At 38.9% G+C, this 21664-nt stretch overlaps 5 protein-coding genes across 5 annotated transcripts; 2 read left to right on the plus strand and 3 right to left on the minus strand.

The window, feature by feature from the left end:
- Window positions 1-1628: 1628 nt before the first annotated feature.
- On the minus strand, window positions 1629-2063 carry MONOS_16163 (uncharacterized protein; the record flags this gene model as incomplete). Its single annotated transcript, XM_067869077.1, has 1 exon — window positions 1629-2063. The coding sequence occupies one exon, from the start codon at window positions 2061-2063 to the stop codon at window positions 1629-1631; it is 435 nt and encodes a 144-aa protein (XP_067721083.1).
- A 67-nt stretch (window positions 2064-2130) lies between these two features.
- MONOS_16318 (uncharacterized protein) lies at window positions 2131-5173 on the plus strand (the record flags this gene model as incomplete). The annotated part of the gene is made up of 1 exon (XM_067869232.1): window positions 2131-5173. One exon carries the CDS (start codon window positions 2131-2133, stop codon window positions 4633-4635), a length of 2505 nt encoding a protein of 834 aa, XP_067721084.1. The 3' UTR covers window positions 4636-5173.
- Window positions 5174-9168: 3995 nt separating this feature from the next.
- On the minus strand, window positions 9169-11765 carry MONOS_13506 (uncharacterized protein). Its single transcript, XM_067866217.1, has 2 exons — window positions 11720-11765; window positions 9169-11624 (listed from the first exon to the last, which is right to left on the minus strand). Exons 1-2 carry the CDS (start codon window positions 11726-11728, stop codon window positions 9390-9392), a joined length of 2244 nt encoding a protein of 747 aa, XP_067721085.1. The 5' UTR covers window positions 11729-11765; the 3' UTR covers window positions 9169-9389.
- A 293-nt stretch (window positions 11766-12058) lies between these two features.
- MONOS_13505 (putative Auxin Efflux Carrier (AEC) Family Protein) lies at window positions 12059-13579 on the minus strand (the record flags this gene model as incomplete). The annotated part of the gene is made up of 3 exons (XM_067866216.1): window positions 12059-12981; window positions 13054-13407; window positions 13470-13579. The coding sequence occupies 3 exons, from the start codon at window positions 13577-13579 to the stop codon at window positions 12303-12305; spliced, it is 1143 nt and encodes a 380-aa protein (XP_067721086.1). The 3' UTR covers window positions 12059-12302.
- A 331-nt stretch (window positions 13580-13910) lies between these two features.
- On the plus strand, window positions 13911-21469 carry MONOS_13504 (uncharacterized protein; the record flags this gene model as incomplete). The annotated part of the gene is made up of 10 exons (XM_067866215.1): window positions 13911-14045; window positions 14165-14278; window positions 14348-14479; window positions 14527-14597; window positions 14666-14773; window positions 14854-15007; window positions 15098-15217; window positions 15403-15484; window positions 15666-16151; window positions 16338-21469. The coding sequence occupies 10 exons, from the start codon at window positions 13911-13913 to the stop codon at window positions 21467-21469; spliced, it is 6534 nt and encodes a 2177-aa protein (XP_067721087.1).
- Between the last annotated feature and the right edge of the window lie 195 nt (window positions 21470-21664).

Consider the following 21664-nt stretch of genomic DNA (forward strand, 5'->3'; position numbering starts at 1 on the left):
GATCCATTCGAATGGAGGGACAGTTTGGATGAGCTTGTGTTCGTTTGAGCCGCAGATGTTTGGAGCAGTTCCGCTGGCGATTGCTTCAGGGTTTTCGGCCACCCGCTGCCAGTTCAGGGGAGTGGAAGCAGCGAGCAGCGTGGAAGGCGGGTGTGTGGCATGCCATCTGTCAGCAGGGCAGGCGCTGCTTGTGGAGGGGTGTGTGATGGACTCGTGCAAGTGCTCAGAAGTGTCGGGGAGAGGAGGGTTCCTGTTTGTCGACTGTGCGCTGACTGATGCAGCCCAGCCGCTGAAGTTCAAGGATGCGACGTTCGGCAACAACAAGGCCTTTGTTGGGAAGAGTCTTTTGTCAAGGCAAAGGCGCTGAACACGACTATCACAGGCGCAGCATTCGAGTTTGACTATTCGGGGCTGAGCAGCGATGGGAATGTGTTTGCTGGTACAGACAGCCAGTTTGAGGACACAGACCTGTTCCGCTTCCTGGTTGGGCTGTTGTCGAGCACGATTTTTGTTTCGAGTGCAGGAAGCGATGTGATGCGGTGTGGGTCAGAGGAGGATCCGTGCCAAACATTGTGGAAGGGGCTGAGCCATCTGGAGGAGCATGCAGAGGCAAAGAAAGTGCATCTTTCCGGCTCTTTGGGAGTGGTAGATGCATGGGATCTGTCGAACTGCTCGGTTGGAGCAGCGCCTTCAGGGTCAGGAGAAGCAGCAAGAGCGTTGCTTGTTCTGCAGAAGCCTGGGGGTGCAGGATTGAGCGAGGGGCTGTTTGCGAATTGGTGGAGCCTCTCGTTCACAGGGGTTGATCTGTTCCTGGATGGAACGCTGGAGGATGCGTCGGGGGTTGTGATTTGGAGCCACAGTGGGTTGCTGGGTGTTGCAGGATGCTCGTTGGCAGCAAGCAGCTCAGCGCACTTCTCAGACGTGAAGTTTGTTGCTGTGCATGGCGGGGCGCTGGTGCTGACTGACTTCGGGGCGGCAGGGCTGAACTTCGAAAGGGGGCTGGTGGAGGTGTGGGGCGGGTGCAGCTGTGCGATGGAAGGGGTGGATCTGGCGAATGTGACAGCGAACGGGGGGATTGTGAGCTATGCGGATGGAGCTGGGGAAAGGGAAGGTGCAAGGGGAAACGAAATGCCGAGTGTGGTGATAAACGGGAGTTCGTTCCGGCGAGTGACATCGTCGAACAACGGGTCGAGTGTGTTCACAGACACATCGGCAAGCGTGCTGGCGATGAAGATCAACAGCAGTGTATTTGATGTGTGCCGGTCGGAGATGTCAGAGGCAGGAGGGGTGATGGCGTATGTGCTGGGGGCGAGCGGCCGGTACGAGATGAACAACAGCGAAATCACGAACTGTGGGTGCTCTCCCACAGCTGGGAGGGGAGGCGGGGTGTATCTGAAGGCGGTGGGGCAGGGGGCGCTGGACTTTGTGTTCAAGGGGTGCCTGTTCAGAGGGAACGGGGGGTGGAAGGGGCGCGACATATTTGTGGAGTGCAGGCGGATTGCAGAGCAGATCAACGAGACGCAGTTTGTGCTGGATCTGCGGCCGGAGGTGTACAACCGGTTTGATGCGATCTACGGGATCGATGAGGAGAACTATGTGCCGGTGGATCTGATTGAGTATGTGACGATCTACCAGCAGAGCACGATCGTTGTGTCGTCGGCGGAGGAGAAGAACGGGACGAAGGGGAGGCAGTGCGGGAAGGTGGAGGAGCCGTGTGTGTCTGTGGGGTGCGGGCTGGAGCATGTGATCATGGACTTTGGGTCGAGGCTGCTGGTGGATGAGGAGAGCGAGATCGAGAGGGAGTGCGAGATTGGGGGGATGGAGATGAAGTCGATTTCGCGGGAGAAGGCGAAGGTGGCGTTCAGGGCAGTGCAGAGCAAGACGCGCGAGTGGATTGTGAGTGTTGGCAGCAACACCGCGTTTGAAGGGCTGTGCTTTGTTGTGCCTGCTGATTGCAGCTGGCAGCATGGGGTGCTGTTCAGGGCTGTGTCGGGGCGCAGCTCGTTTGTGCTGTGCGAGTTCTGTGGCGAGGCAGGGAGTGCTTCAGAGTCGCCTGTGCTCATTTGCGGGTGTGGGAGCGAGGTGTCTGTGGAAGAGACGAAAGTGAGGGACCTGCACTGCACGAGAATCATGGGGTGGGAAGGGGGAAGGCTGCTGGTGCGGGAGGTTGAGGTGGAAAGAGTCAGCACAGCCAAGAGCGCATTCATGCTGAAGGGGACAAGCGGGTCAGTTGAGAAGCTGGGTGCCTCGAACAGCATTGTGGAGAGCGGGAGCTTGTTTGAGATGGGCAACGATGCCTCTGCAGCTCGTGCGAAAGAAAACAGCGCATCTTCATCAACATCAGAATTTGGATTTGCGCTTGTTGAACTGGCGAACATCACTTCATTGGACTCTCCATCGTGCTTCGAGTGCTGCTCAAGGGGGTGTCGGCTGGAGATGACCAACTGCACAGTTTCTGGGTGCTCTTCGGGTGCTGCTGGGCTTGGAAGTGCTGCATCGTTCACAGGATGCGAAGAGGTTTGGATGAAGAACTGCTTGGTCGAAGGCAGCGGAGGAGGAGGAGGAGGAGGCGTGCGAGAGGAATGTGGAGCAGAGGCACAGGGAAGGGAAGGGGGATGCGAGGTGTGCAGATGGAACGGGTCGCTGATGAGCTTCGAAGACAGCAGAGCCACCATGAGCGACTCGACAATATCGAACTCGCCAAGCGGGGGTGTTTCGGTGCTTCGAGCGAACATTTCAGTGGCAGAAGGCAAGTTCAGCGGGAACAACCCGATGATCCGCAATTACTCGTCAGTGCGAAGAAACATGATGTGTGGAGAATCGGGGGTGGTGGAGATTGCGAGCTTGAAGGGCGGGGATGGGTGGCTCCCAGGCACATCGATGTGGATTCTGAGCGAAGGGTGCGAGCTTTCGGGAATTGCAGCAGAAAGGCAGTCTCCGTTCTTTATTCCAGAGTTGCACTCGGTTTTGGCAGAAGAGTCGGGAGGCGAAGTGAAGCTGACTTTCAAGGGCGCTCTTCTTCTGCCGTGCAACCTGTCCTTCAAGATGAAATCGAGGGTTGGGGATGTGGATGTGATCGACAAATACGAGTTCAGGTCGGAAGGGTATTTGCCTGAGGCCGCAGTTGTTGGGGAAGTGCCGCTGTCTGCAGTTGCATCGGCCTCTGACGAAACAGAAGTGCTGGCTGCGATTCTTTGTGGATATCAGAATGTTGCATTCTCAACAGCCGCTTTTGCTATCAAGAACAAGACTGATCAAAATTCAGGTGTGCCTGAGAATCTTTCTGAAGGGGACATAAAAACGACAACCTCATGGATTTTGATTGTTTGTATTGTGATCGTGGTAATACTGTTAATTGTATTAATAATATTCATTGTTCGATGGAAAAAGGCAAAGGATGAGAACAAAGATCTGAGAGAAATAGTGAATGATAACATCAGAAAAGATCCGAAGGCATTTGAGATGGTGACGATGGAGATGTCACCAGAAGAGCAGTGGAGGAGAGCAGAGAAAGAGGAAGAGAAGAAGAACGAAGAGAGGATCAAGAAAAGGGTGTATGCGAAAAGTCTGCAGCATTCAGAATCATCAGAGCACCTATTGAGTGAGAGTGGCTCTACTGAATACATTCTGGGAAGAGATTCAGGCAAGATCCCTCAATGGATTCTGGAGAAAGATGAAGAAGAAGAAGATGATGTTTCGAGAAAGCGAACATCATCACCATCCATCTCATCCACTTCATCCACAGATACGACCGATTCTGATTCAACTTTTGTTCGAGGGGAGGATCTATGCCCAACCACCTCATCAATGTCAAACTTGGTGGATGCAATGGCCTGCTCATCTCCCCATGAGAAGCTGATTGTGGATCTGAGGGATTCATTGTTTATGCTGCTTCATGGAAAGAATGAGAAAAAGGAGATGGCAATTGGATCATTGAAGGAGAGGGAGCAGACAGCTGCTCAGATCCTGTTCTGGGTGGCGAATGGGGCACTTCACTCGTTTGATGAATGCGAAGTGCCGCTTCAGTCACTGACAAATCTGAGTCCACACATTGTGCTGTTCTCTGAGCACATGGTGATCACAATAGCGATGCACTCAGACTGCTCGTCAGAATCGGATTCAGATTCATCCTCCATCTCTTCGTCAACTGTTGTAACATCAACAAGTGATGATGATGACAGAGACTCACTGCCCTCGTCTGCCTTTGAGGATGAGGAAGACAGCAAGAACGAGTGCATGAGGTGGAAAGCGCCAGAGCTGCTGAATGGAACAAAGAGCCAGGGATCGAAGAAGACAGTTGTGTTTTCGATTGGGATGATGCTGTGGGAGTGTGTGACGCTGAAGATCCCGTTTGGGGAGTATGAGGCAGTGGTGGCGGGGCAGAAGATTCTGAATGGGGAGAGGCCGAACTGCTCGAAGGCGAGCTCGTCGTATGACGAAGTGATCCTGGCAGCGCTTTCAGAAGACAAAAAAGCCAGGCCGACGCTGATTGGGATGAAGCGGGAGCTGTTGGAGCACTTTCCGGCTGGAGCTGTGACATTCACCGTTTCGGATGCGATCACATACGATGGAGATTCGAATGTGAATGTTTCTGAGCTTCGACGCCTTGCATCTTGCTCTGGATCAAATCAATGAAAGAAGATGAAATTGGAAAGGAAAAAAAAAGAGCAATCAAATTATGTTTGTGTTGTCTGTGCAATTATTGTCAAAGCATTAATTGCATGTAGCTGAATGAAGTTTTTCGTTTGGGATTTTCAGATTACAGCAAAGCAAAAGTTCGAATGGCTGCTTGAACATTTTGTTGATATGCTCATATGTAACAATCCAGCAATTACATTTCATCGCGATCATGTGAGCTGTTTTGTGGATGTCCTGTGAATATGCATTAATCATGTGAACTATTTAGAATTGAGTAATAGTTTTTTGTTTCAATTTTTTCAGTTAGATTAGTTTTTTGAAACATTTTTTCAAGCAGGGTTTTATTTTTTTTTATTCAAGAATATTCACTATTGTTTTTTTAACAACGCCAGCAAGCACGATGCAACTGGTTTATGAAGTATTCTTCTCCATATTTCTTCGTTCATAATAATATGTAGTTTTCTGTTTTTTTAACAAAATCATCTTCGACACACATCACATAAACAAATTGATTGAGAAAGAATTTCTGAATTATTAAGAAACATCAAATGTATCAAAAGTATGCAAATTTTATTATTAAACTTTCAGTGTAACTAAGCTGTTCATTTGGATTATTGGATGAAAGATACTCAAAGAAAAAAATCCACTTTCACATGAAAAATTATCATTCAGAAAAGTATTCACTCCATTCTTTTTATCCAATATTTTTTTTCATAATAACTACAATTTGTATGTGAAAGACAAAGTATTTAACTCAAGGGAGAAAGTTTCATGAAAAATGTATTTGAAAAAAATTTTTTTCGAAAAATCATTTTCTCCACATCTTTGGGGAGGGGGGGGGGGGAGGAGGAATTTTTTTTTTCACTTCTAAATTATACACCAAAAATAATTCATATTCGAAAAAAAATAATTCAATTTCGGAAATAATAATTCAAAATCGAAAATTAATAATTTGAATTCAGAATTAATAATTCAAATTCGTAATTTATTACAGATATCGCACAAAATACCGGACAAGATCGATTTCACAATAACTGCAAGAGGAATAATTCTGACAATTTTCCTCAAAATATACCTCATCAATACAAACATATTTGATACACAAAACTTTCAAAAAAGCCTCATTTGTGCTCAGAGAAAATTAATTTTGGAATCTCGGAGAAATAAAATATGGGTGATTATTTTTGAAATCATATTTTTTCATACAAAAATTTCTAATCAAATATTTTTCTTGAATATCAATTAATAAACTGGCTGATCCTTTTTGAAATCATTCTTTTGTTCGAGTTTTGATCAAAATTATTATCTCAATGGGATTTTTATTGAAATGAACAATATCGGAAAATACAAACATCTTATGTCGATATATTCAAGGAAATGTGTTTTTTCAAAAAACCCATTGAGATAAAAAGTTTGATCAAAACTCGAACAAAATAATGATTTAAAAAAGGATCAGCCATATTGAGTTTCTCCGAGATTTAAAAACTTATTTTTCAAAGGCACAGTCTTCATGAAAATGAATGTCCAGCATACCAAATGAGTTTGTATCGTTAAGATATATTTGGAGGAATATCATCAGATTTTCTCTTTGAATGGTTATTGTGAAATCGACCTTGTCCGGTATTTTGTGCGATGTTCGGTATTTTTTGCGATATCTGTAATACGATTTCGAAAAAGAATAATCCGATTTTGAAAATTAATAATTCATTCTCGAAATTCATTTTTAACTGAAAATTATAATTTTTTTTTTTTTTTTTTTTTTTTTTTTTTTTTTGGATGGATTTGGGAAAATGTCAAGTTGTTAATTAATCAATCAAATTTAATTACTCAAGAAAAATGTTTTTTAATTTGAAACAATCATAAAATCAATTTATTGATAAAAGTTTTTTTTCAAAAATCATCACTCTGATGATAAGTTGATTGCAAATAATTCATTATTTTGAATTATCTGAAGGAAATAGTGAATTTTCAATCACATTTATTGAATTTCAATATAAAAGAATTTTTTGCCAATGATTTTTTTTTTTATTTCTTTGGTGAATTTTTAAAAAACTTCGATTTTTTTAAAATGAAAATGAATTCGCTTTCTTTTCAAATTAACTTCAAATTATAACATTTTCTATCAAAATGAATGTCATTTTTTTAAGGAAATGCATAATTTTTTAAATATTAAAGAACAAAGTGTGCTCACGAGATTAAAATCTAGAGTATTTTGACAGCAAAACATAAGTTATTCATTCCACAAATCACAAAAATTCTCGTTTCGAAATCGAATAATTTTTTTCGAAAATGAATTAATAAATTACGAATTTGAATTATTAATTCTGAATTCGAATTAAAAATTTTCGATTTTGAATTATTTTTATTCGAATATGAATAAATATTTTTAGAAATAGAATTATTTTTGATGTATATTGAACAAACCCCAAAAAATACTCTCTTTAGCGCTAACCATCTGTTGAAGAAAAAACAATGCACATTATTCACCAAAAAATATTTAGACAAGTTCTAACAGTGAGATTTTCTGATTTTCGAAAAAAAACTCGAATTTTCGAAAAAGTTCTGTTTCCATCCACAATATTTCACAAAAATAGAAACGATAACATTGTCAAATTTTAGCTTTTTTTCGATTGAATTTTCATGGGAAGGAATATATTTCTGTTAAATCTCAAAGATTCTTATCACAACTTGAAAATGAAACTGAAGGTGGGTGATCCTTTTTTAAATCATTTTTTCGTTTTCGTTAAGACCGAATATTTAATCTCGATGAGATTTTTGTTAATATGAACTGTAAGGGTAAATTCACCCATATACAGTCTAAATCGGATATAATAACTTCGGATTTTGCACAACTTTTTGTGACAATATCCGATTGTGATAATATACGATGCTGCCTAACACAGAAGAAAATTAAAATTAATTTTTGAAATAATTTATTTTGGGTCGATTTTTTTAAATTTTTGGAAATTCAACAAGAATACACTTTTTTCACTTGCTTGAACAATTTTGATCACAAATACACTATTTTTTAGACTAATATGAGCACATTTTTGAAAAAGGCGAAAAATGATAATTTTTGATCTGGGACAAAATTCTTGCTTTTATGAAAAATTCAATGTTTTGCTCCAAACTTTTTCTTCAACTTTATCATTATAAGTCTTTCATTTCCATGTCAAAAAAATATAGAAAAATTAAAAAAATGAGAAATATGTTTGAATATTCAGAATGGAACAAAATTCATAAAGCTATAAATATCATCCCATCTTAAAATCGATTTTTCATTGAAAACATGACCCATCATAATTCAAAATACGATTATATATATTTAGCCTTGTGAATATATTCAATGGAAAATGAACGAAAAAAGGCCAAAAATGTCTAAGCATCGAAAAATGTGACAATAAACGAATGTGATTATGTTCGACGTAATTATATGCAGTTTTGACTGGATGTTTTTGAAAGAAATAATTAGGGTGATTATTTTTGAAATCATATTTTTTCAAAAATAATTTTTGGTCCAAAAATTAATCTTGAATATTTGCATATGAACGTTGAAAAGTGAAAAGGCTTATTGAAGACATTATAATCTTTTATTCGGTTAAAATATTTGTTAAAAAAAAACAATTATCATGCTTTTTCTCTTTTGAATTAAAATTTTCTTTCAAAAAACAAACAATCTTTGTTAAATAAACACTCCGAAAAAAGATATGATTTCAAAAATTATCACCCAAAATTAAATACAACAAATATGTTAAAAGCGGACAAATGATAATCTCAAAAATATGATCACTTTAATTCAAAGAAAACTATTATGCATTATAAATGCAGATGCATTTTGTAAGAATCTGAAATAACATAAATTCGAAAGATAGCGAAAAAAATTAGTCAGGTTTAAAATTATTATATATTCGAATACAAAAACAAGAATTTCATTTGATAAAAATTTATTGTTCATTTTCATATTGTTTATTCTGAATGCCAAAATTTGGCATAAGGCTTCTTAAAGGGAACCCTAAAAATTAAAAATGAGCTTTATGATAAGGCTAAATGTTTTCAAGTGATCTTTCATCAACACTCTTTGGTGTTGATTATTTGTTTAATTTATCAATTTTCTTTTTTAGGGTTTTCGTTTTCAAAAATTACTGTCCCTTAATTGAATTTTTTATTTATTTTTGTGTGAAATAAATTAAATAACTTTTAAAAGACATTTTTAGGTTTTTAAACTTGTATATTATTGCCATTTGCAATTGTTAGGGTTGAAAATATCTCAATTTAAGTATTAAAATGAAGTTTGAAAAAAGTCTCGTAAAAACTCAAGATTAGAATAAAAAAAACCATTCAATCATTTTTGTTTTGATCAATTGGTTATTATTTTCCAAATGCATTCATAATATCTTAACATTGCATTTTTCAGATATTTATACATGAATTTCACGAAAAAATCGGGAACCTTTAAAGCAGCATCTTGCCCAAAATTCTCATTTTGAATAATTTTTAAGTATATTTAAAAAAATCAAAAAAAAAAAAAAATTCAAAATAATTTTTTGTGTTAAATTATATGATTTGATTCAAAAATTAGAAGATATTATTTTCGAAGAAAGATTTGAGAAAAAGAAGTTGAATATGAGTAATCAAACAATAATTTAATTTTGTGTAATTTCTATTTTTCAATTTTTTATCAAAATACTTTCATATCTGATGTTTTGCCCCAAACGAGCATGCTACACAAACACGTTAAGTTTTCATCCCAATTAAAGCAGCATCTTGTATTCATATTTTTTGACAAATCTTTTCTTAAAGACTTCTTTAAAGCTTGAAGATACAATGCTTCTAATTTGAGAACGCTTAAATGCTATAACTTGCAAATAGTCTTTTTTAAATGCTTTGGATGTTGAGTGCAAATTGCTGTTTCCAAATGGAAGAATTGAAATAATATCTGAAATTTCTTCTTTTTGCATTTCTACAAAATATTTCATATTCATCAAGTTTTGTACCCTTTTTGATCGTTTTTTCAAACAACTTGGCATTTCATCGAGCATATAAATTTGCTCTAAATCATCTATAATCACTCGTTCCAAAAATGTAGAACATATTGAATTTACTCCATCTGTATCAATTACATTTTCTGGGTTTTCTTTATCTTCTTTCTCAATGTCGTTCGCTGGAAATTGCAGATAGTCGATCATGTAATCAAAATACAGACGTTTCATATCAGATTTGCAGCACAAACATTTGTAATCATTTGATGGAAAGCTATTTGATTCCAATCGCTTTTCTAACACTAATTCATTTCTAAAGTCTTCACTGACCTTATGTTGATCTCTTGCTTGATAAAAACAAAATGGCTTATGCAAAGAACTGATTAAAGTTGAAGAATACTTGTTCATTTGCAATTTTTGAGCACATAAATTTGATTTTGTGGTATTGCGAGGCAATCTGAACTCAATTGAAAAAGAAGAATGCTCTGGATAATATCTGTTTCTAAACACGAGTTTGCTTATCTCTTTGCCTCGGTCATAATACTCTACTTCAGCAGGCGAAACAGCAATTGTAGGATGGAAATAACATTTATTTTCGATATGACTAATTTCAGCGAAGTCCTTCTGTGCCTCAGAAGCAGTATCGATACTTGCAAAACAATGCTGTTGAAAATGCGGCTCAAAGTTCTCAGCCACATCATCATATGCATTATTCGCTTCACGAGCAAAGGAATCTTTGCGATTCATTGAAAAATTATCTTGACCTTCCTTTATTTCAGTGTTGCCTTCTTCATTTTCTGTGGAATTCCGAGTCTCAATCTTTGCTTTCAAATCACTTATTTTATTTTCTTCCAAGATAGGATAGAAGCGCTTTATTTTTTCTATCTCTCTTTGTTCATACGTTCTTTGCGCATCTTGAAGCCTCTTTTGTTTTTCAACATTCTTTTCTATTGCTTTTTTGATGTTTTCCCTATCTTCAATACTAACCTTTAGCTCGTCTGCATCCTTTAACTTATTTTTCAATTCTTCAATTGTTTCCAAATCTTCAATTTCAAGTTGCATTTTTTCATTGATCTTAGATTCCGCTTCATCCCACATGCTTTTCTCTTCTTCATCCACAATCCAACTTTTTCTAACCCATTCCCCAAACATCTTTAAATGCTTCTTGGCTTCATTTATTTGTGATCTTATAGCTTCTTTTCGTTTTTTGCTCATTTCTCTGGTGATTTCGACATTCGTTTGCTCGTCTTTCACACTAGCTGCTGCCACTGCTGATCCTTCTGGGTGCATATCCAATAAAAGCATATCTTCCTTTTGCCAATTCAATTCCAAATCCTTCTTGTGTAAGTCTTTCTTTTTATTAAATCTTTCATCAATTGTTTTCTTCATAGAATCATTTACTTCAACTTGATCTTCCTTTTTTTTCTCTCTTAATTCATTCATGCCTCTTTGTAAAACCGAACTTGACTTCAACTGCAAATTATTTTCAGATTTTTTGTCTATAGCAGGATAAATTCCTTTCACTCCTTTTGAACATTTTTCTGATGTGATTGAATCAAGTTTCATTGGAGATAATCCAAAATTCGTTTGAGAAAAAAATGATGGATTTGAAGAATTAAGATAATTATCCAATACTTTACGCTCGTAGCATTTAACTTTAACATTATGATCTAAAGACGTTCTATCCTTTGATGAAGAAGATCTTTCCAAAAATTGAGAAATGATTGTGAACATTGATTTCTCATTTATTGATGACGTAGAAAGAGTAAAAGGCTTTGAAGATTCAGAACAACAAGTATGAGATATTTTCATGGGCAACCTGGAAGACATTTCCGAGGCTTTTTCAGTTTGGATATATTTATCATATGATTTTGAATTTGATGAAATTGAATTTTGTAGTGCCTGTGAAATAATATTACAATCAAATTCAGAAAATCTCCCTTTTGCTTCACAATTTTTATCAATTGGTATATCAAGATTCTGATCAATGGGGCGTAATTTCTCACTCTGTTTCATTTTCATATAAAAAGGTAAAAAAGTCAACAAATCATAAAGTAAAGAAAGTAATACAATCAAATTCAACTTGACAAATCCAACCAAACTTTACTCATAGCATTTATTATTTGTGCCGATAAATTAAAGTGCTAATTAATAGATGTAGAATTTTATAATGGGAATATCTTTAAATGCTGATTTGGGGCAATATTTTTTCATGTATGAAATAACGACTATTTGTTCCAAACTTTTTCCACAACCTTATCATGAGAAATCTTGCATTCCTATGTCAAAAAAATACAGAAAAATTCTAAAACTGAGAAAAATATTTGTTAGAGAAGAATGGAACAAAATTCATAAAGCAAAAAATCTTGTCCCATTTCTTCATAAATCTTTTTTAACTCGAGCTAAAGCGTAAATGCATAATATTTTCATAAAAAACAGTAAAACGTCATATACAATACATATTTAGTTCTTCAAAGTGGAAAGGATAAACTGAATTGAAAAAAAATGAAGATGTGAATACTAAGAAAATAAAGATTGAGGTGATGCTAAAAAATATTGCAAAACATTCACTCCGAATATTTTGCAATACAACGTAACATATAACTACTACAATAACCATTTCTAATTTTAAATCAAAAACAAAATCACAAACAGTGAAATGAAGATAAATATTTATTTTCGCTTCTAAACTGGCAGTGGGAACAATTTGTTCATGATCACAGACCACAAAACGAAAAACGGAAATATTAACAAAAACAGTTGAATGACAATTGTGGTAACAATTTCACCAGAATACACGTTAAATTCCTTTGAAAGCGAAAACACCATCACAGCCAGCGGAAGTGCATTGATAAGGACAGCTGCATGTTGTTGATCAGGGCGCAGGGAAAAAGGAGACGACGAAGTCGAAGAAAAGCAAGGGATATACAAAACGGCCAGCATCACAGCGGGGGAGAGCAGATATCGAATAAAGGCAAGAATAAAAACAAGTGGAATGTTTAATTTTGGACGAGCATTATTTTGGTTTGATGAAGAAGACGCTGCTGATGAATGCCGGGGAGGGTGTTCAGGGTTAGTCCTCACTGAAGAAGATGATGATTCAGATTGCGAAGGCTCAGCAGAAGAAGACTTTATTGAAGGAGACGATGCACGTTGTGTTATTACAGAAGACAAAGATGAAGAAGAAACAGAAGAATCGCTTTCGTCCGAATTGACAGACGGACTGATCTCAACAGAATCAAAATCTTCACCCATTTCAGTTAAATTGGCTTTCTCTTCATCACTTCCTTTTCTGCTTCGCTTTTTGGACTTGAACCAAAGTTTTATTGCTTTCCAATTTATTTTCAAAGCAGGGGCATGAGCACTAACAAACATTTAAATGGAAGGATTAACATAATAAAGAAACTAACAACAGAAATTAGAGAAAAAAGCATACCTAAAAAGTCCAATATTGAACATTACAACAGAAATATTACTTGAACTTGTTTGGGTTATAAACGTGTCAAGCCATAAGGGTTTCTTTATTCGTGCAAAATTTAAAATAAATCCGAGAATGATTGCCCACACAAGAACGTTTGTTGCAACTCGGAATATAACTTTTGGAACCAACTTTAAACTATCCTTTACGGTAAAATGAAAATTCGAATTCGTTTCCATGACTTTCTTCTTTAGTTTGGTGTATTCAAACAAAAACAATGAAAATGGTAGGAGATAAACTGAATCTGGAATTGCAGATAAAACACATAGAAGTCCCATATTGTATTCAGGATACGTCGTGACAAGAAACGCTCTTGATTGTTATTTCAAAAAAAAAAAAATGAAATATTATTAAATATCTTAAAAAATGCACACATTCCATAAACAATGTTATTAGAATAATTCGCATTAAGTTGTAAAATGTTGTATAAATCTAATGTCATTTTTTTGGTAAATAAAGCAGGTATAGCACAAATAATCATCATTAGAGTTTTATGAACAATAAAAGGAATGATAAACAACAGTTCAGAGCCATCAAAAAAAGATCTAAAAATTGTTAAATAACTTATTAAAAGAAGAGCATACCTTGTTAGAATAGAAGTGGCTACCATTGGTAAGGAAATCATTAAAGTGTATCGATTAATTCCATCAACATGCTGGGGTAAAATAGTGTCAGTTGTTCCAATAATCCATCCAGCTAAAGAGCATAGTAATGCAGGTATTAATGCTTCTTGAAGAGCATCTAAATACGACCCAGACATGTTCTTTAATAATTTGGATCAATGGTACCTTATTAAAAAATTTATCAAACCAGAAATGTCTTTGCCAGACCATCCTGATGCAGCTGCTGGAGCAGGAGAAGCTACAACTGCTGCTGAAGGAGGCTCTTTAGATAAAATTTCTGATACAGATGAATTTGTTTTTAATTTGTTGTATCCTCTTGCTGTACAGGTAATTTTTCTTTTTTTCGATTTTTGCATTTATTGAATTCTTTAATTCGATTTCATTTATCTATATACTTGCCGCTATTCCATCTAATTTTTTGCACATGAATTCAAAATAATTTTTAGGAAAAAAAGCCAAGTTCAAAGCTGGATGCATTTTTATGGGGATATCAATTTTTGGAATTTGTTGCAACATCCATAATGTTTAATCCTATAAACTTTCCTGATGTTGTTAGAACAGTATGAGAAATTAATATTTCAAAGGAATTTACTCTTTTCTATTCACTAATTATCATATTTTCTCAATAGATTGCTTCTTGTATTAATTTGAGCATCATTGGAGCAATAAATACAACAGCTTTTTATGTGTGCTATGGAGTGGCCATATTTATGCTGCTTCTTGTAATAATAGGACTTTTAATTGTGTCGAAATTTTACAAGGTTTGAATCAACACTTTATATGTTTTATTCATTTTTTGATTTTGTAGAAACTGCAAAAATCCATGAGATGGCTTGTTCAATATTACCGCCTTTACGTTAAAATATACTTGAAAATTTTGTTTGCAAACATGTACTTATTTGAAGCATTTGTATAAATTATTCTTCATAATTTCTAATTTTCTACAGGATCACTCCATCAATGTGCTGGTTGTGCATTCCTTTTGTTTATGACTATTCTCAGCCAGAAGAAACAGGACCCATTTTTCTGACGTTGCTTCCAGAAATCCAAGCATGGTTTGATGTTTATTTTCTGAATAATTATATTTAATATTCATTCATAATTTTTTTTTTGAAAAATGTAAATGTTACAACAGGAGCGTACAACATATTGTTTTATTTGCAGTGTCAATATTGATAATTGTATCGATATTTCTTGTACAGTTTATACTTCTGTACTTCTGCTGTCCATCAAATCCAAAAGGAGGTGGAATTTTTTCGAGAGAGCCAGGTGCATGGGCCAGGTGGGAGGTTTGAGATTTGCGAATCATTTCGTATTGTTTCACATATTTTGGAAAATTTATTTATTTTTTTCACTTATTTCTTTTTTTGGGGATTCAGGCTTCTCTTGATATTTGTCATGTTGTCACAACATTTATCATTTCATATTACACATTTTGGAGGTACATGACAGTGACAATTTACTTCGGATACTTGGCTTTTGATTGCTATACAGTTAAGGTTTATTCTTTCTTTATTTATAATTCGATAATAAATGATTGTTATTCATAAATAAATCGAATTAATGTTCTTTCTATTAAACTCAAAAAATTATTTTATTTGGGGCATATAATGCATCTATGTTATATTTTCTTTGTTACAAACCGTCAAACATTTTCATAATATGCAATTCCCTTTCGAAACAGCCATATTTTCATAAAAGCGGCAATATTCTCTTTCTTGTCTTTGTAACAGAGCAAGCTTGGATTTTGTTCATTGGTTTTATTGGTATGCATATTCTTCAAATATTCAAAAGATTTATATGTTTTTTATTTTTTCATTCCAAAAACACACAATTTCCCTCAATTTCTCATCGTGAAATTTTTTACCACCATTCAATTGTTAAATAATTACGACGGAAAAAATTCTTGCTTTTGATGTTTCTTCTTTCTTTCTTTCTTTTTTTCAGCAACATTCACCGGAAACACGATTGTTGCGAATGTGCTTGTGTTCTTCTTCCTGTTTCTGGGGATGATAGCGATTCCGTTTCTGTATGTCAAGTTTTTCTCGATCTCGTGGCAGAAGATGATGTGGATACACCCCGGCGGAGAGATGTACATCGATCCATACAACCCAGCACACATCCGCCCTGTGACTGACAAAGACCCCGCCATCTTCACAAAGCCCGCACGCCGCCCAACGCTTCTGGGGAAGATTGAGGTGCCAAACGACATGGCAATCGTGTCAGAGGAGAAGAAGCTGGTCGAGGCATCGAACAAAATCAGAGAGAACGAACGACAAAGGAAAAAGAAGCTGAGAGACGAGGGATACACTGATGATCCAGAGTCGATTGAGATGGTTCATATGAGCTCACTTAACGCAACTGCAGCTTCAAATGCTTCAAACAAAGGGAAGTTCCAAGTTCAAAGCGATCCTACTCGAATTCCAACTGAAAGTGTGCCTTTGCATTGAATAATACTTTTTTTTCCAAAATTATTAAATTATTTGTATGATATAACAAATTCCTTTCCCCTTCAATTAATGAAATTTTATTTTGTTTTCCATGAATGAACTGATTATGTTTTTTTTTTCAATATTTGTTAACTTCAACAAAAAAATGACGATTTCATTCAATGCACAGTCGATGTTCTTCCTCCTCCAAACAGTCCATTCAGCTATCCGCACATCCCCAAAATCCGAAAGGCGCACGATGTTGAGCCAGGCATCCGCTTTGTGTATGAGAAGGAGTTCCGGACAAAGCGCTATCTGGCTTATGTCGATGCTATCTACCACATCGGCCTCCAACGTTTCAATGAAGATGCCCCGTACTACTTGCAGTATGCCACATACTCTCACTATCTGATGAAGGACAACAAAAAAGCACTGGCGCTGGTGAAGTCTGCGAGGCAGCACCATCCAGAGCAGCTGTCCCGCTTTGTGATATTCGTCGCCTCGCGCGAATGGTCTGCAGACACTGCCTCAGGCGATGAGTACATGACAGCCATCTCCATGCAGCAGCTCAACGAGAACCTTCCCATCGCCATCGACTACCACACACAAGCCAAACAGGCCCTGAGAGAGTTCTGGGAGAATCTCCAGCGCCCACAACCAGATTTTTCGAGAGTGAATCCGCTGCTTCAGAGAATCGACTCTGCGCAGAAGGAGGCGAGAAACAGATATGAGCGGCTTCTGATTGAATACCCAAATTCGTCGAAGGTGTTGTACAACTACGGAAACCTGCTGTATGAAGTCTTTCGAGACGACGAGACGGCAGAGAATATTCTGTCGAGGGCTGAAGAGATGGAAGAAGAGGAGAAAGAACGAAAAGGGCTGACAATTGGCGGAATTGATGTGAGCTCAGGAAACGTGAATTCGCGTTCAGATCTGTCGACGTCTGGCGGGCCGGGCCTTTCTCGCCAGCACACTTCGAATGCAGACGAGAAGAAGGCAAAAGCAGAAGATACAGGGCCTGTTTCTGGAGTGCCGCTGGAAACTGCGTATAATGACGAAGAAATGCAAATGGCTGAAATACAGAAGCGAGCACAGGAACTGGAGAAAGAAAAGACAAAAGAGAGAATCCAAAAGATGAGGAAGCGGAAAAGAGCAAAGAGGAAGAAGAAGAAGCAGGCAGCCGCGCTTGTTGGAATGGAGCTTACTGGAAAGACACGATCATCCACAAACACATATCTTCTGTTACTTCTGCTCATTTTTATTCTTGTTGGCGGTGGGTTCTTGGCGTCTTACTTCATTTCCTCCTCCTTCTCATCATCTGTCCTTGGGCAGATTGAGAGATTCAACGATGTTGGAAAGACGATGACGCTGATGGCACGATTAGTTGTTCTGGCGCGTGTGATTGTCTGCCACCAGCGCAACAGCGTTCCCCTTCCTCCTTCACCAGAGGCACCATACTATCCAACACTTCAGGCAATCTACGCAGAGTCAATTGATGTGGTGAACAACATCTCTTCGATTATGTACAACCTCGCCATGGACAGCGTGATGCTGACTCACTTTGAGAAGCGGATGTCTTATGTCTACTGCAACGTGGAGAATGCGAATGTGACTCAAATGTTGATGAGAGAGAGCTCCATTCAAAGTGTCATCAACGCCATTTCGCAGAGTCTCCGCTCTGAAGCCATCGTCGGAACTGTGCCAGTGACTGACGCTGCATCCACTGCCTCTCTGATGATTATGATCAATGCACCTGGCTTTGTCACTGAAAGGCTGAAGTCTATTCTTGTTGAACAGAGCAAAAGCTTATCATCATCCATCACGTTATCTGCTGTGACAATTGTGATCATTCTTGTGGTGCTGATCTTAGTTTCCATTGCATTGTTGCTGTTTTATGTCTGGAGAACCATCAAGGAGTCAACTGTGCGTGGCAAAGCATCTCTTCTGATGCTTTCGATGGTGCCAAAATCGTCCATCTCTTCAATTCTGTCTCGTCTGCAGGACTCTGCCGGAACAAAGCTGCTTGGATCAAATTTAGTTGGCGCATTTGGAGCAGCCGGAGCTGGTGGCGATCCCTTTTTAATGACCAAGCGAGCTGAGTCTCCGAGAGAGCAGAGAGACGGAGAGGAATCCACGCGCGAGGCAAGAGTGAAAGCACAGGTTGGAAATGCCCTGTCGTCGCTTCTGGGGCAGGTGAGGAACAAAAAGACGTCTGGCGATGTGAGTCCTGTTATGTCGCCTGACGAGCGATATGGGCAGGCATTCGGAAGTGGGAGTGATGCAGACAGCGAAAGCGATGAAGTGTCAGAGAATGTGCGCGGAAGGAGGAAAATGGATATTTCTGCAGACAGCGATGAAGGACAGTCTGACTCAGATTCAGACGATTCTGTTGAGAGCCAGATTATCCACCACAGCTTTCTGGATGATATTCCGTTGGATCTCGAGAACAACATGTCGAGAAGACTGCAGGCACAGCATTCTTCTGACGGGCTGAATGCAACACAAGCTTCGTCCACTTTGCATCCGTCTGATTCAACTGCCTCAGGCGGACTTGCAGCTCAACAGCAGCCAGATTCTGAGCAGCAGAAATCCTTCCAGGGAAATAGAACAGAGAATGACAATGGGCAGATGAATTATCCGCAGAGGCAAGCATTGCAAAAGCAAGAGCAACAACAGCAGCCGCAGTTTGGATCAGGCAACCTACAAGTGCTGCCAACGATGATGCAAACTCCTCAGCAGAATCCACAAATGACCCAGTCAACATACTTTTCCACACCTCAGTTCCAGCAAACAAGCATTTCATCATCTTCACAGCCTGGCCCGCCTGTGAGAGTCGGGGGAGATGGGCAAATCCAGTCTCAATCAATTAGACTGACTGGATTTCAGATGGGTGGAACACCAACCAACACTCAGCAACAGCAGAAATCTCAAAATTCACAGCAATTCCAACAGAATCAGCCACCGCCATTGGAAAAACAAGACTCACAATCAACAAACAGCAGTTCGAGAAAGGGAACTCGTCCACCATCGCTGGATCTGAATCTGGTGAGAGACAAAAAAGGAGCAGGAAATGGGAAAACGATTGAGATGGAAGAGATGAATGAAAACAACGAAGACAACAATGGAGGAGACAATGAAAATGATAATGACAACGATGCTGATAATGACGAGGGATCAAACGATGGTGGGAAGACAGGAAGAACAGTCACATCTATTGACGGTGGGCAAACAGCACGTCTTTATTCACTCGATGTTCCGCCAACACCGCCGTCGCCTTCAGGCGCTGGGGCAGCTCATTTTGATGTGGCTGAGCTGAATCCGCACGTCCGAAGCGAAAGAGAATTCAAAGAATGGTCGAGAAACGTGAAGCATGCAGTGGCTGAGGTACAGAATAAATCACTGAAGTTTCCATCAGTCGTGAATGCATGGGTTGTTGGGCGTGTTTCATTTGCGATCGCAGCCATCTTTGCACTTGGCTTCTCCACAATGTATCTGGCGTTCACTTCATTGCAGCAGACGAATGTTTTAGCGAATCAGATGATTTTGTCGTCAATCCGAACTGCACAATTGTTACAAATGCAGTATTTCTCTATCCAACTTGTGCACAACAACACATTTATGCCTCTTACAAACATGGTTGACGAAAGTGCAACATCTCCTGTGTTTAGGGATCTTATACACGCAATGAACAATCCTCTAGACATTCAGACACTTCTTTCTGAAAGTCGCGAGTTCTTCAACAAAATCGATGTCCATCTGCGATATGGAAACTCATTGTATTCAGACAGCAATGATACCATATTAGATAAATTGGTTACAACACAACTTGAAGGTACAAATTCTGAGTTGGATAAGGTTATGTTTGATCAGGCAACATGTTTACGAACTGACAACTCTGAATGCCCGCCCGACAGCTCTCGAAACTACCTCCTAACACATTCATTTTCAGGTCTTGATGCTCTTTTCCAAATATTCTTGTCGGATGTGCTTCATATTTCTCGTCTTCCTATTGCTCTTGTAAGTCCTTCATCTCCTCATTTCCTACGACTTTTCTCTATCGGAAACAATGATTTGTATACAGGAAGCATTCGCTATTCCAACACGCTGTTTCAACATGCCAATTCGTTTGTGGAGCAGGCAAAGCATCAGAACATCAACATCACCATTATCGATTTCAGTGTGTTTTTCGTTGTTGTATTGTTTCTTTTGGTACCACTTAGAGGCTATTTCACCAACCTGAATAACCAAACGAGCTTGCTGAATAGTTTGATTCCAGAAATCAACCGAGAGGAGCTTCAGTGGAAAGATGTGTACATCACGCCATTTGCTCCTCTGAACTTTGGAAACAGACGAATTCTATCACTCATCTCTTCAACTGTGGAGTTGTGCGAAGACAAAGACGATTCTTCTTCCTCTGCAGCTCTCAAAGCAACTGCTGAAAATGTTGTGGCTACGATGCGCATCCAGTTCGACCGTGAAGCCGAATGGATGGCGCAATACGACTATGGAGACGACGAGATGATTGAGCATCTTGCAGAGCACAAATACCTCCTCAGAGAAGCTTCCTATCTCCTTCGATTCCTCATTCATCAGCCTGATAGCTCACTTGTCATTTCAAATGCGCTTCAGCTATTTTTCATTGCTCATTTACAGAAATCAGATAGCGCTTTAGGAACTCACATTCAACAAGAAATACAGCGCAGGCAACAAGAAGATCAACTCTTGGCAGCGATGGAAAAAGCAGGAGTTGACAGGGCTGCAGAAGGAGGAGAAATGATGAATCCAGAAGCACTTGGTCAGTTGTGGGGCATGTATCCTGGAATGTATTCTGGAATGTTCCCAGGAATGTATCCGGGCATGTACACTGGAGCATATCCAGGAATGGGGCAAGGAATGTATCCAGGAATGGGAATGGGAATGAACATGGGTATGGGAATGGGAATGCAAGGAATGCCTCAAATGCAGATGGGGCAGATGAATGGGATGGCCGGGATGCAGCAGATGCCAATGGGAGGCATGAACATGAACTCGTGGGGAGCCAATGGCATGGGCCAACAGCAAGGCATGCAGCAAGGAATGTATGGGATGGGGCTGGTGAGCGGTGGAGTGGATGATCCAGGCGTGTATGGAGGCTATGGAACAGGAGGATGGACAGGAATGGTTGGCGGTGGGTCGCAGATTGTCACTGGGCCAGATGGGGCGCTTTGGGAGCAATTTGCAGACGGGTCTATGATTCCATATGATGAACAAGGAATGATAAATCGAATGGGGATGCAAGGTGCAATGGGTGTTGGGCCAGGCCTGCAACCAATGCAAGGCTAGCATACATTTGCACACTTTACAACCATTTCACTCATATTCACATCTCACAATTCATTCATTTCATTTGTCTTTGGTTTAGATTTCCATGCATATTGCTCATATCTTCCCACGCTTGTTTATTAGTTTGTCTGCCAAAATGCTTAACATCATATTTAACATTTCATAATGCTTCTATTTAATCGATAGTATTTCTTT

Source organism: Monocercomonoides exilis (genome assembly GCF_001643675.1).
Source record: "Monocercomonoides exilis strain PA203 chromosome Unknown scaffold49-690789, whole genome shotgun sequence".
Classification (NCBI taxonomy): domain Eukaryota; phylum Preaxostyla; order Oxymonadida; family Polymastigidae; genus Monocercomonoides; species Monocercomonoides exilis.